The sequence below is a fragment of the Drosophila albomicans genome, chromosome 2R, assembly GCF_009650485.2.
Source record: "Drosophila albomicans strain 15112-1751.03 chromosome 2R, ASM965048v2, whole genome shotgun sequence".
Classification (NCBI taxonomy): Eukaryota; Metazoa; Arthropoda; class Insecta; order Diptera; family Drosophilidae; genus Drosophila; species Drosophila albomicans.
In genome coordinates this window covers 32,075,959-32,090,744 of record NC_047631.2, presented here as the reverse complement: position 1 = coordinate 32,090,744, position 14,786 = coordinate 32,075,959, and the positions used below count along the sequence as shown (strand labels likewise).

General features: G+C 37.9%; 2 protein-coding genes across 3 annotated transcripts; both read left to right on the top strand.

Annotated features, from left to right (window-relative positions):
- The first annotated feature begins 4,835 nt into the window (after window positions 1-4,835).
- Window positions 4,836-6,311, top strand: LOC117574709 (uncharacterized). 2 transcript variants are annotated; one of them, XM_034258623.2, is made up of 4 exons: window positions 4,851-5,166; window positions 5,227-5,720; window positions 5,771-5,900; window positions 5,956-6,311. In XM_034258623.2, the coding sequence occupies exons 2-4, from the start codon at window positions 5,508-5,510 to the stop codon at window positions 6,114-6,116; spliced, it is 504 nt and encodes a 167-aa protein (XP_034114514.1). In that variant the 5' UTR covers window positions 4,851-5,166; window positions 5,227-5,507; the 3' UTR covers window positions 6,117-6,311. The 2 variants fall into 2 exon arrangements, with proteins under 2 accessions (XP_051862724.1, XP_034114514.1); XM_052006764.1 differs by lacking the exons at window positions 5,771-5,900; window positions 5,956-6,311 and having other exon boundaries at window positions 4,836-5,166; window positions 5,227-5,577.
- Window positions 6,312-7,793: 1,482 nt separating this feature from the next.
- Window positions 7,794-8,608, top strand: LOC117575212 (uncharacterized). The gene is made up of 3 exons (XM_034259336.2): window positions 7,794-7,897; window positions 7,958-8,087; window positions 8,148-8,608. The coding sequence occupies exons 1-3, from the start codon at window positions 7,829-7,831 to the stop codon at window positions 8,285-8,287; spliced, it is 339 nt and encodes a 112-aa protein (XP_034115227.1). The 5' UTR covers window positions 7,794-7,828; the 3' UTR covers window positions 8,288-8,608.
- Window positions 8,609-14,786: the final 6,178 nt, after the last annotated feature.

Below are 14,786 nucleotides of genomic sequence, written 5' to 3'. Positions count from 1 at the left end.
AAAACTTGTCAGAGGGAGGGAAAGAGGGAGTCAACAAATGCTGCAAAGGATTGATGGACGAGTAGAAGGAGGAGAAGCAATGGGGAAAAAGGAAGGAGGTGGGCGGGATGTGTGCCACGGACCAAGCAATTTCCGCAACATTTGCACAGCTGCTTCCGACGTGATTTGCATTAGCCACGCCTCTATCTCGACGCCCATGTCACGTCGCCTCGTCGCCGATATGGCAATTGTCGTAGTAGTTTTTTTTTGTTCTTTTTCGGGTTGGGTTGTGGCACATTAGAAGTGAGTTTTTGTGCAATCTATGTGCATGTTGCACGTCATGTTTAGCTATGTTGCACTTATGGTTTTATTATATTGCCGACTAGGATTTATGGCTCAGCCGTTTATTTGCCAGTTTGCGAGTTTGTGACCAAAACTTGCAACCGGAAAGCGAGAGCAGCGGCTGCTGCTGCTGCTGGATTTATGTGCGCCAACGACAAACCACAAATTGCGACTTAAGACAACGTTGTACAAATAAACTGCTCAAACTAATAAACGCAGTGGTAAGCGCCAACAAAAAAAGCAAATTTTGTGCAACAAAAGTTTCGACTCAAACTTTATGGTCCGGCACATAAATCGTTTCATTGAGCGTGTCAGCTGAGCGTGTGGTCGAAAGAGAGAGACACAGAACAGTCAGTCAGAGTCAGAGTCAGTTAGAGAGTAGGCAATGGGCCAATTCTTGTTTGTTGCCTAATTATTTGTGCGAGTTTCAGTTTCGTTTTTCGATGGCACAGGCACAGGCTGCTGCGCATTCCACGAGACATTTCATTTTACACTTTTGCGAATTGGCAAAGAAATGCGGTCATAAATTTAACTTAGCTGAACTTTTTGTGCACTGTCTGCCAAAGCGAAGAAGCAAAAAGAAATGCCAAAAGAAGTGCAAAGCGCGATAACAACAATAAGTTGCAAGTTCTTTGCAGTTGCAACTTGCTCCACTGAACACACAATGCAATAGTCGATAGTTTTGAAATACTTTTGGCATTACCCATGCGCCCTGTTGTCCTCCTCTCTCGCTGGCCTGCTTTTGATAAGGCTGTCGAAGAGTCAACGCCGTTTACTGTCAGTAGTAGAAGGCAACGAATTCAACGAAGTAAAGTGCTTGGCCGAAAAATTTATGCCATTTTAACAAGCAGGCAAAACAACAATTGCAACAACAACAACAACAAGTTCCGTTACAGTTTCGTTTCGCTTACTGCAAATAGGCATAAATTTGCATTTAATGCTGAGCTGAGAATGAAATGGCCCCAAAATGAGGATAGCAAATGCCAAAAATTATTTTGCTATTTAGTATATAATTTCCTGGTCTCCTCAGCGTTCGTTCTCTCTATTGCTGTTGGCGTTGCGGTGGCTGCTTCTGCTTCTGCTTTTGGCTTTGGCTTTGGCTTTGGCTGTTTGTCTGGTCCGAGGTCTGCTTTGGGGTCTCGTCGCAGGTCGCTGGTTGCTGGTTGCAGGTCGCCAGTTGCCGCTAGGTGCCATAAAAGCGGCATAAATTTTTAAACTTTGCGAAAAATTTGCATTGCAAATGCCACACACACACACACTCGCACACACACACACACACACTCATATGGTAGTTTGACTCGTTTGCTGTAGTATTTTTCGCGTTTTGCATGCGGTTTTAACAGCGTTTGGGTCAGTCTATTAAAATGCAAAAACCTTCAACCATCTCCTCGCCTCGTCTGCGTCCTCGCCCGGAAGTCCATTTTGTCTTGTCGTTCACGTCATAAATATGGCCGGGCAAATGGCGTCGCTGTTCATGGCTTAGTCCCTATTCCTGTTCTCCCCATCTCTCTAGGTGTATGTTTGCTTGCTTGTTTATGTGTGCCCGCTTTTAATGACAATTTGCTGGGGGTTTGCATTAAATTTGAGCGAATTTCACTTGACACACATACACACACACACACACACACACATACAGAGAGCCCGCAGGTATGCACTTTGGCAGTATTCGTCTTTGCTTTGCTTTGCTTTTATTTCGTCGAGTGCATAAATTTAAATAATTTCCACTCTTTGCATTCGCTTTTACAACTTTGCTTTTTCTCTGTGTGTATATCTGGCTTTTATTTGCGGTTAGTGCTCACCACATGACGAGGATGACGATGATGACTGCCCGAAGGGATGCGACTTGATGATAGTCAACTGGGTATTAAAGCTGTCAAGTTGTCTTAGCATCGCTTCCCTCAATCGATTCGTCATGCATCAGGGTCAATTTATTTATTTGAAAATCACAAAAAAAAGAAATTTAATTGCTTATAAATATGAATCCTATCTGGTTTATAAAGTGCCTAGATAGTTAGCTGTGTGCTTTATTCCTTTTCTTTTTCTCTGTCATTATTTTCCACACGAATGCTTTAACATGACAGAATTTACTAGCCAAGTGTAGAAGACGAAGCTGTTGGTTTTGCTTTTGCTTTTGCCGCTTGTCACTTAACGTGAAAAACAATTTTTCTCTCCGCTATGAAGCTGTGAAGACTTTGTGTGTGTTTTGTGTGTGTGTGTGTAGCTATCAAAAAACCAATTTTCGGTGCTAAATTGATGTTTATAGCAATGTACGATGATGACAACGACGAGCTAGCTGATGCCCGCCTTCGACGGCGATGATGAGCTTGTTGCGACCACCAAGTTGAGACTCCTTCCCCTCTTTCCCATACCTTCCCCCCTTTTCAACCACCTTCTTCACTCCAACGCTGATGAAGACAAAGTGCCAATGCGAAAAACTAAACGCCAAGCCGACACTCTGGGACCTGACTTTGCTACAATGCAGCAGCCAGCAATGAAAATCCTTTTCAACTCAACTCAGAGTCGAGTCGAGACGAGTCTCTCGTCTAGTTCGAGTTCGAGTCGAGTCGAGTCGAGTCGAGTCTCCTCTCTCTTGACAGCATTTTGATGCTTCCGCTTGTAATTTATGTGACACTTGCAGCACCATCATAGATCAGCGAGCTGAGCTGAGCTGCGGGCCATATCATGATATCACTATGATGGCCCTGTTATATTGGCTTTTATTAGATATTTGCGAGCAGCTTATGAGCTGTTGATTTGCTTCAGCAAATTCCATCAAAAGCTATCAGGTTCAATAAGCTGTCTTCATTGTTATGTACAATGTCACAGACATGCGACACTGGTGTTATGCTCTAATCATTTAATTAAACGTAACTCAAATACACACACACAAGCTTCTCTTTTGTTAGAGCTTCGCAGTGCTGACGTTTGCACTTGAGATGCTCAAAATGCAATTGCATATTAATTGAAACTCACTCATACATCAGCTTTAGGTTTCAGGGGTTGGCATGCACTTGAAATCCGCGTTTTCACTGCATCGCAGCCAGCATCACATCAATTACTCCGCTCGCCCCCCACGGACACTTGCCACTTGCCATTTACCACTTGCCACTTGCCACTTGCCGCTCTTTACGAGTATTCTGACTAAATTAAAACGTTTCGCTGCACACACTCGCTCACATTCTAATGAATGCCTTTCTGAATGCTTTTCTCATGCTCACAATTCGATGCACTCGAGCTCCCTTTTGAACACCCTCTGTCGTTATTTGGCATTATCTTTTGCATATGTCTGCGCCAGATCAAAGCCATTATGCGCTGTCAAGGCAATTAGTTGGCTGTAGATTACCTCTGCTTGAGATTAGCTTCATTTTAATTTTAGAATATGTTTTAATAAGTGCTAAACATGTAAGAAAGCGCGTGTGCTCGACTGTGTGATACCTGCTTAACATTTTAAATAAAAGGAAAATAGTGCGGTATTAATTTTTAAATATACCAAATCAATATGCCGCAAAAATAGTAAACAATTAAGAAGAATATACCCGCTATTCATTTTAAATGAAATATACCAAATTATTATGCTGCAAAAATACTAGAGAAGTAAGAAACAAATACTAATAAAAGCTAAACTGTGGGGTATTATACTAAAAATATACCAAATTATATACCCCATACATACTAAACGACTAAGAATGCTGCATTCGAGTGTGCTTGCCTGTGATATGTCCGCTACCCATATTGAATAAAAGCAAAACAGAACTGTATTATTATAAAAATATACCGAATAATATACCGCAAAAATAGCAAACAAATGAGAAAGAGATACTCGCTTCCTATTTTTAATAAAAGTAAAGCAGTGCGGTATTATTTTAAAAATATACCATGCAATATATTGCAAAAATACTAAACAAGTTAAAAAGAGATTCCCGCTGCCCTTTTATTAAAAAAGCAAAACAGAACTGTATTATTCTAAAAATATACCAAATAACATACCGCAAAAATACCAAACAAAAAAGAAAGAGATACTCGCTTCCCATTTTTAATACAAGTGAAACAGTGCGGTATTATTTTTAAAAAAATATAGCATATAATATACTGCAAAAATACTAAACAATTTAAAGAAGAGGTTCCCGCTACCCATTTTTAATAAAAGTAATATTATTCTTAAACTATGTTCATCAAATAATATACCGCAAAATACTACACATATATTGATATAGTACTACATTCTAAATATACTATAGTGTTAGAGTTGCCTCCTTCTGCCTGTATAATAAGCGGATATAATGAGAAAAAAAGATAAATATATTTTGCACTTAACATTAGCATTAGCTTTGCGTAAGGTCAGTTTCAATTAAATGAAAATACGCTCTCCTCTCTCTCACTCACTCTCTCTCTATCTCTTCAGTTGAAATGACACTCATTATGTGGCCAAGCGTCACCTGTTTGTGGCACCTTCATAGATCCAAATTCAAGTGCACTCTGATTAGCCAAAGTGATTGCACAGCTGTTTCGAAATTAGTGTCATTGCCATTTAACTTGGATAGAACAAAACTCTAGCGTGTCGCACAAGCATTAGACATTTGCAGCAATTAACTTGTGGTAGCAGCATCTGAGTTTAGCATTAGCTTTAAGATGAAACTGTTTGTGTGGACGTTTCTCTTGTGTCTCATCGGCCAGAGCGTAAATGGACTATTCTTTGAAGAGCTGACTCAATTCTTTGGAGGCGGAGGCAGTACAAAGCCTGTCAATTCAAGTACAACCACGAAGCCAGCAGTTAGCAATGAATTGGAAGTATCGCTGGAGCAGGCAACAGACTCTTTGGATGAGTTGTGGCAACAATTCCGAAAGGTAATATGAAGCGAGCCTTTTTTGCCAGCACATAAGAGTGAACAATATGTACATTCGCAGGGGCTGAATAATCTCATGAGCATCGATGATGATGTGAAGACAACAACGACGTCGACGACAACGACGACGACGACGACGTCTAAGCCAACGGTTGCCTCAACTAGTAATTTGCTGCAATTGAAGCCGGTTGCAAAGCAGACAACCACAACAAAGCCCGTGTCATCATCAACATCATCATCAAGCGTAATCAACAGCGTTGCAGCAAAGCCCTCGAGCACATCGCTGCCATAAACTGGGAAGATCAATTTACCTTTTAAACGTAGTACCTCAAATTCCGACACATGTGTTTATACTTGAGTAAATTATTTGGCTGCAACCAACAAAAATGCGACTTAACATCGCGCTTAAATATTTACCCAACTGTTGTCATTCTCTCTGGGAATATTCATCATGAAATTCTAAAACAGTTTATTGCCATTCTTTCAAAAGGCATCATGAGCTCTTGCTTTAACTTGGCATTAATTTTAACAACTCTCTGCGTTACCCAATTGCAGGTAAGTGAGATTGATTTGTATTGAATAATCTGCAACTAATACGAACTCAGTCTGCACCTTTAGATGTATCTGTTGTAGGCATCGATCGCATTGTATTGCCCAAAGGTTTGCCTGGCTTTCGTTATGCTTTGGTCGATAGCGAGGAGCTGCAGCAGCTGCAAACTAAGCTAGATGAAGCAGGTGAGTATTTAATTTATACTCATGTGTATTTTATAATTATTTCTTCTCTCTGCAGAGGTGAAAGTTGTGCTGATGGAGCTGCTGCAGTTCAACATGATGCGGATTATGTTGGTCTTGGATATTGTCATTCTGATTTGTCTTTACTTCTACGCAAAGGGAACTCACGAGGAGAATTGTTATTGCGAAGTCAAGGCCAACACATTTGTTAAAATATAAATAAACATTTGGGAGTTATTAACGCTGTGGATTGGAGTATTTTAAGTTTAAGTAAATAAAATAGTTTACGCTTATGTTTTGAGCTGTTTTTCAGCTGTTCAATGAAATGTGAAAATTTGTCAAAACTTATTATTATTTATATACAATTATTACTAGACTAAGCGATTTCTTTGTTTAATAAAAATTTAACTGTGCTTTGAACCTGTTTCAATGAATACTAAGAAAAGAAATAAAATGAAAAAATAAACTAATAAAACAATTAGTTGAAAAATATGCCACAAATAATATAAAATATAAATATTTTCTTTATTTGAAATAGCTCAAGGGTGTGTTTACTTTGCACTCCTAAAAATAACCATAAATTGGCCAAAAAGCTTCATAAATATTGAAAGCATCTAACTTCATTAAAATTATTTTCATTTTAAAAAGAATTCGACAACTCTAATAGGTTAATAATTTCAAAATAGTTTACAAAATTGAACAAGCGATAAATGTTTTGGCAATAGTTGAAAGAAATTTATTGTGAGTGAAATACGAAAACTTTGATAGATTTTAAAATTAAAACATTTCATTAAAGGGTTTTCAATCAAAATTTAAATAAAAATAATAACAATAACAATAAGTAGTTAAATAAAGTGTAAAATAATAATAACAAATCCAAAGATATGTGACAAAATTCACCAGTACTTAGAATATCTTCATCTGATGTATAATACAGCAACTCTGATTTGCTATTAAAGCTTTACTTATGCTTTGAAGATACTTTTAGCTGATATTCATTTGATATTCATTAAATTTAGATTGAAGTGAAGTATTCAAGTAAATAGTGAAACTTTTAACAGTATTTAAAACAACTTCAATTAAATAAAGATTCTTTTCTTTTAATGTAAATGTAAATTAGAATCACGTTTAAGGTAAAATGAACATATTACAGCTATAAGCAAGTTTTTCTCCTTTAAGCTATATTTTAAAGTGATACTTCATAAATGAAAAATTGTATCACAAGCCCTCTTGCAAACTCTCACAGTTTTTTTTTCTGCTAACTAAATAAGATAATCCAAGGAAAACAAAGGCAAAGCAGAGCCTGCAAACAGGAAGGATTTAGCCATGAAAAATGCAGCAAATGTACTAGCTATCGGGCATATCCTGTTGTGCAAAAAGAGCCAAAGCAATGGCTCAAGAGGCATAAAGACTTATGCAGACTTCTGCCCTTGGAGTGCAGCTTAATAAAAGTACAGTGTAGATTTCATTAACCTGCGGCTGCAGTAAAGAAAAATCGAGTCAAACACTTGGCTTGGGAATTCAATTAAAGAGGTAAAGATGCGAGCGTCAAATTTATATTTAGAATAAAAAACAACTACAACTAGAAAACAATACAAAATATCATCGAGATGTTACTGCAGGTTGTTCAAATAAAGTATTTTCAGTCTTCCCACCGTAATTGTGCTATATAATGGGTACAAACAAATAGAGAAACTTGTTTGCTTTCAGATTTGATCAGACAGTCGCATTCGTTGTTTAACCAACTTTCATTCTTTCATAAAAATTTCGCCATTTCCTAGTCTACTAAGCTGTTTGCTTAAGGGGTAATTTGTAAACAAATACGCTTTGTTACTCATTAAAGAAGCGCACCTATGTTGGCATATTTAATCAGTTGCCACATCTGTTTCTCATTTAGTAGTTGCTTTTTATTTAGCCAGTCTACAATTAAAATGGAATTGCTAAGGTTCTCAACGGTTTTTGCTGTGATCGTGATGTTGCATTTCTCAAGTCCAATGCAGGTGAGTTTTTTTGGAATGGAAATTGTATTGAATGTAGTGAATGTATTGAGCATCTTTTAGGCTGCGCCTGTGTCGGATGTGGAGTCAGCACTCGCTTCCCTCATGGACTCTGAATTGGTTAAGACCATGCAATGGAATTCCAGAAAGTTACTCGAAATTCAAGAACTTCTCAGCGAGAAGCGTATTCTATGTAAGTTTGTAAAAGAATATCTATTTAGCAATGTTTAATGATCATTTTATTCCTTCACAGATTTGGAAATAATACGCGAACAGAAATTTCAGAGAACATTGGTAATTGGGGCGTTTGTGATTGATTTCCTGCTGCTCGTTTGCATGTCATTGCATTATTTACTGGTGCCAGCGAAAGTCAATAATAAGATAGATATTTAAACGAACAAAACCCCATATTATTCTTTTCAAATTAGCTGTAAATAAGTTGTTCAACTCACATGGTTGAGCTCAGTCTGTATATTACGTATACGCCACATTAGTTGGCGGTGTTTTGGCAGCTTTGTTGCTGCATTTGTTACACACACACACTCGTGCATTAATTATAAGCCACTTTACGCCTCGCGTGGCCCAAACAACGAACAACACGAGCAACGAGAGCTGAGCACAACGACCAGCATCGAAATCGATTATTAAATATTGGCAGCTGGTCATTGCGCCAAAAGCTCGACGTGCCAATTGTTGGGCCGCCATCGACTGTGTGTGTGTTAAGTGTATGTGTGTCAGCTGGCGTTGTTTGTTTTGTTTGTTTGTTGGCACTTTTGCACAGTTTCGGTTCATAAATATTAACAGCTATTAAAACACTGAGCAGCCATGCAAAAGCAGGCTAAAAATTAATTTTAAACTTTAAAAACTGGTTGCCGCCGGCTTTACGCGCAATTTAGCAGACGAACAGCAGCAACAAATAAATATAAGAGCGAGACAGAGAGAGGAGTGGGTGAGGGTTTAGTATAGTGCACTATGGAATAAGTCCTTAATATAAGTTCTACAATATAAATTAGTTAATGTACAAGTTGTTATTTATGCTGTGAATAATGACTTACAATTTCAAATGATTTCTTTGTTTATTAAAATAAATCTTTATGCTATTGATTCTATGATTATGTTGTTAATTAATTTAATTCAAAATGTCATCATCAAATATATTTAGATTGGTCCCACAACTGAGATGAAAAATATTCCTTTGATTTAGACTCTTTGCATGTATTGTTTATTTATTTTGAAATAAGTCCTTAATATAAGTTGTGCTATAAAATTTAGTTAATGTAAAAGTTGTTTTCTATGCTGTGAATAATGACTTACAATTTCAAATGATTTCTTTGCTTATTAAAATAAATATTTATGCTATTTATTCTATGTCTATATTGTTTCATTTTATTCGGAATATCAACATCAATTATATTTAGAATGGTCCAACAACAGAGATGAAAAATATGCCTGTGATTTAGTCTCTTTGTATATATTGTTTATTTATTTTATTACAAATAGTGTCGTAATAAATCGTATTCCTTTATAAGTATTATTAGTAATTACTCCTTTCCCCACAGTGCTTGAGAGTGCAGCACATGTGAATGTTGAAAGCATGCATTGGGTTCTGCAATACATTGCAGCCTCAATCTAATGGCTCATTTAATTAAAAACGGAAAATGCGGAAATTGAGCAAGTGACCGAAGCGAAGAGTGAGTCTGCAGCTGAAGCTGGAATGAGACTGGAAGTGTGTAACTGGAACTGAAACTGAGGCTAAGTGGAGAGTGTCCGGTTGGCCAAGTGGCCAAGTGGCCGAGCATAAACTTTTTGCCCAAGTTCTAGGAAATATTAAAAACGGGAAAACACTTTGGGGCAACTAATTCCCTGGCACTTGGCGCGCTGCTGTCTTGCTTTCTTCTCTCTTTTTTTTCTGTGTGTTGGCCATTTTGGCAGCTTTTGTGGTAAGCTCAAGACTTTGCTGCCGCTGTCCACTTGGCGCAAAGTGAAAGGGCGGCAGCGAGTGCCAAGAAAAGAGGAGAGCAAAAAGGCCAACGCGCTTGCAATTAGCAAGTTTATTGTATGAAATTATGAAACGCTTAATAAAAAAGCCGTCCAAAGAGCAAGCAAATCCGCATAATATATGTATGTGTGTGTGTGTTTGAGAGTGTTTGTGTGCGTTTGTCTGCCATCTAGGATGCGTATATTAAAAAAGAGCGCTCTCTCAAAGTGCTGGCAAGTTAATTAAAAGGCTCACATATTTGAAAAGTTTGCCAACTTTAACGCCCCCCAACAGCAGCTCGACGTAGTTTAATCATGTAAGTGCTGGCAAATTGTTGGCTAAAATTAGAGCCAGATAAATATTGCGCATACGCCCAGTGTAACAGCACTAACATCACTACGCGTCTGTGTTAAAAGGAAGCCTACTGACTGACTGACTGCTGCCTACAGGCGTAGTTTGTTTTGTTCCTGATGATGCACGGATCTAGCAGAGGATTCTCTTTTCTCTACTTCTCTCTCTTCTCTCTCTTCTTTTCTCAACTCTGCGCTGCGCTGATGATGCCAAGTTTTATGCTAATGGCTTTCGTTTAAAGCCAAAAGTAATTTATTGTTGTCAGTGGGCACCATCAAAAATGTTGCTGCACATTCATTATGCCCAAATGTATGTTCCTCTCTCTCTCTTCCTCTCTCACTCTCTCTTTCTCTATGTATGTTTGCATGTGTGTCTGCACTCTCTCTCTCTCAAGCTACGCGCGTGTGTGTGTGCATTAAAATTTTAGCCGAAAACATAAAGCCACCTCCACCCCTTACAGCTAAAAACTTGCATAGAAATTAAGTTAGCCAAGAGGAAAAATGCTCGAAAACGAAATGAAATGTTTTTCCGCATGTCTCGCAGCTATTTGGACTGCTGACGCTTATTATACTCTTGGAAAAGTAACGAAGGGTATATTAAATTGAGTAAGACAACTCTTTGGAAACACTTTCTTAAAAATAATATGAAATTATTTCATTTTTATTGTAAGTGAAAAAGAGTTCAGAGCTGTTGAGTTAACTGAAAACTTAGTTCATAATTTTAGAATTAGAAAATGGAATGAATATATTTATTTTCTACTTATTTTATGGAATATAATACCCAATAGAGATATTTAGTGAACTTTAAACTTACTATATAATTTTCTTATTTGTTAAGAATTCAAAAGTAACGTGAATTATTCTAAAGTCCATCGCTTTGAAATACATTTATTTCCAATTAAGATTTGACTTACGTTATATCATTTTTATTTTACTATTCATTCTCTAATTGATTAACAATTAAGAGAAACGTGAAATATCCTTTAGTCTATCACTTTCAAATATATTCATTTCCTATTTAGATTTAAATTAAGTTATTTCATTTTTATTTTACAATTTTATAATTCTCCAATTGATTAAGAATTAAAAGAAACATGGAATATCTTAAGGTCCATCACTTTCAAATATATTCGTTTCCTATTTGGATTTGACTTAAATTATTTGCTAGCCAAAACAAAGACCACACACATTTCTATCTCCCATGCAAATCTATGTCAGAGTGCAGAGAAGCAAATTTTTGTTGCCAGTCATTTGGAGTTGCAAATTTTATAGAATATTAAAATATATAATAATTAATTAAAGTGTTTTTCTGCTGTTGAAGTGCTTGCAAGCAGAAACTGCAGTCACAATTGATTTATTTCAGTCAGCGTATCTGTCTGTCGAGTTTATTCAATTTGAGTCATTTTCTTTTTTTTTATATTTTTGTTTAACATTTAAACGAGAGAAACCAAAGTTGCATGACTGTTGTGTGTTTGTTGTTTTGTTTATTTTGGTTTCGTTTCATTTCATTTCATTTTATTTTATTTTACTTTGTTTAAGAACTAGATTTAAATATTTTAGCAAGCGTTGTGCTGGGAGGCAACGCGACACGTCTTTGACGTTTTTGGCCTGCTCGTTTTGTTGTTTGGTTTGGTTTCAGTTTGGTTTTTGCTGGCTGCCGCAAGTAAGGCAAAAGATAAAACGGCCGCGAACTTTGCAACATGTTTACGGTAAAAACGTGATTTTCGCCCAAAAAAGCAGAGCTCTGATGCTGACCAAATGTGGCCTGGCCAAGGACGTACGAGAAGAAGAACCCTTCACCAAACCGCAAATAAGTTAAGTTAAGTGGCAAGGCACGCCGCAGTAACGAACACCCACACACACACACTCTAGACCGAGGCGGAGAGTTATAAAAATTAAACATTTGTAGCTTTGTCACGTTTGTGTTGACACTTTCTTATCACAGCCAGGCAAAATGAGTCTCTCTCTGACTCTGACTCCGGATCCCATCCAGCTGTCCACCTCAAACCCCAGCATCAACATGAGAGCGAGCACACTCGACCTGGCCTAAATATGTGGATGTGCGTGATAGTTTTGACTTGGTTTTCGGCTCTGACTGCGGCTCTCGCACCTGACCCAAACTCACATAAAACTCTGATGAAACTCAAACTCAAACAGCACGTGTGCGAGTGTGTGTCTGTGTGTGTGGGACAGGTTATAACGCCCAACCACGCCTATTTATACACACAGACACACACATCGAGCATATGTGCGCGCTTTCATTACGGTTAAAATGCCCAAGTGCGATGACAAGATGTCAGACTGAACAACTGCCGCTGCCAAGCGGATTTGTGCGCCATCATTTGCTCTACTTTTATACCCTGTAAAAGTGAAATTTCAGTGCAGAGTGTATACGACTTGTTTGGACATGTTTTGTGTATATAACTGCATATTAAGTATACGCATAGTAAACTTACTTTACATTTTTGGTGTATAAAGTATGCTCAACTTGCTGAGACAAGTTTTGCTTGTATTACTGCATATTAAGTATACGCATAGTAAACAAACTCTTATTAATTTAATATCTATAACTCATATTAAGTATACGCCTAGTTCACTTTGAGGTATTTGCTAGTCTTACTTTCGATTTCCATCTTATTTAACAGCATAATTTGTTAAGTTTGCAGCTGAGCTTATTTAAGAGCGGATTGCATTGCATTTACTTAAGAAAAGTGTGCAAATGTTTTACGCCGAGAAACGTGAGTGTGTGAATCAATGAAAGACGTAGCTGAACTTTTAATTCATTGCCATTGCTGCTGTGAGTCAATAATTTAATTTGCATATTAAATAAGTATGAAATTGTCGTTGCCAAGAATTCGTTTTCATTTTCATGCAGAGGCTACGAATTTATGACAACTTATTCGGGTGTGAGTTACAAGTGTGTGTGTGTGCTCAACAAGACGAGAAACGAGAATAGGAATGAGAATGAGAACGAGTAAAAGTAAAAGTTGTGGGCAACTTTGTTGCCATGCAACTTTAATGAGTCGTCGCACGAGACCACAAAACTTGGCAGCCAAAGGCTTCAAATTGAAAAAGTTTAATGAGCATGCGTATTTGATTAAGGTGTACACACACACACACACGCAGGTGTAAATAAAAAAAGAGGTGGATGAAGCATGCTTTGTCGTGGTTGCATCACATTCGGCCTTCCTTTTTTGTTCTTTCCACGAATGCAATCACAAAAGATGACAGCGCAGCTCAGCGCGAGTGTAAGTTTATTGGCAAGGCTCTGCTTTTGACACCTGTCTTCGCAGTCGCATATTTTTCCTATGCCATCAGAATTGCCATCAAAAATCGTATTTCATTTACCTTTTTGCCTTTGACCAGCAGTCTCCAAAAAGTCTTTTCGAACGCCTGCTGTGGCCGAAACGAGTAATTCTGACAGACTGACTGACTGACAGACAGCTCTCCTTATAGTGCTCCTAACTCTATCCCATTGCTGGCAAATTCAATTAAACGCAGAGCTGCATGAAATACACTTTGCCGTTCAACCGAAAGAGGAGACTTGGCCCTCGGGGCAAACGCCAAGAAAGAGCAAAATGTAAACGAAGTGCAGGTGCAAAACTCACTTGCTCACTATTTGCATACCCACTTAAAGAGTTGCACAAAGGGAACTTGAACTAAACGAGTTCGTAGCACTTTCAACGTTACACTCTCAATTAAGGGGTATTTCGAATTCCATCATCAGTTTGACGCTTCTTATGCGCAGGCATTGCTGCTGTGAATAGGAAATCCATAAAATGCATCAAAAGGCTTCAAAGGCTCCAAAACTTTTGGCATAGGTGCCAAGACGTTTATTATTGTGAGTCGGCTGTAACGCTTTTGGCCCTAAAAAAAAAACGTTGTAAGAAATCCGTTTCGGTATCCGTAACACAAAGTGCAGGGAGAGGGAACACACACATACATACACATACGTGTGTGCACTTGTTTTATTTGTCTCAATGGCAATCAAAGTTCTCAAGTTTTTTGCAAGGCAAATGGCACAAAAGTTGAATTGACTTGAGCAGGAAATTAAGTTGATGGCTTCGCTTTGCTCGATTTTCGAGTGCAATGTCATTACATTGTTTCTACGCATGCATCTGCCACTTGCCACTTGAGCGAACGTTTTTATATTACTTTAGCTGACGTTTCCAAAAAGCATATTAAAAAGTTGTGGAAAGTAAATAATTGATACATGTTACCGACAACTCAGCTCAGCGTTGAGTTTGATGTACAATTAAATCAGTATTTTGATATGGCAAATTCAAGATTTGCCCGACTTAATTGCTATTTTCAGTGTAACTTGAGCTGCAATGGCGCACGCTGCGTATACGTAATCTGCTGATTGAAAGCCGAAATTGGATCGCAGGTGTAGAGCGCGTTTGATTGCTGTTGTTCTTGTTGCTGTCAATTAAATTGCGTTTTGTTTGTTTCAAGCGACTGGCCATGCCCCTGGCACAGAGTGAAAGAGATGGCAGTAGGGAAAGAGACAGAGAGAGAGAGGGCAAAAGGGAGATAGACTGCTAACAGCGCAGTTGAGTATATT

Bases quoted from the DNA above. Each gene is read 5' to 3' on its own strand.
- LOC117574709 (XM_034258623.2), top strand. From the start codon at position 5,508: ATGTGTTTATACTTGAGTAAATTATTTGGCTGCAACCAACAAAAATGC. The intron at 5,721-5,770 runs GTAAGTGAGATT...ATACGAACTCAG, and splicing joins TCTGCGTTACCCAATTGCAG to TCTGCACCTTTAGATGTATC. The intron at 5,901-5,955 runs GTGAGTATTTAA...TTCTCTCTGCAG, and splicing joins AACTAAGCTAGATGAAGCAG to AGGTGAAAGTTGTGCTGATG.
- LOC117575212 (XM_034259336.2), top strand. From the start codon at position 7,829: ATGGAATTGCTAAGGTTCTCAACGGTTTTTGCTGTGATCGTGATGTTG. The intron at 7,898-7,957 runs GTGAGTTTTTTT...AGCATCTTTTAG, and splicing joins ATTTCTCAAGTCCAATGCAG to GCTGCGCCTGTGTCGGATGT. The intron at 8,088-8,147 runs GTAAGTTTGTAA...ATTCCTTCACAG, and splicing joins CAGCGAGAAGCGTATTCTAT to ATTTGGAAATAATACGCGAA.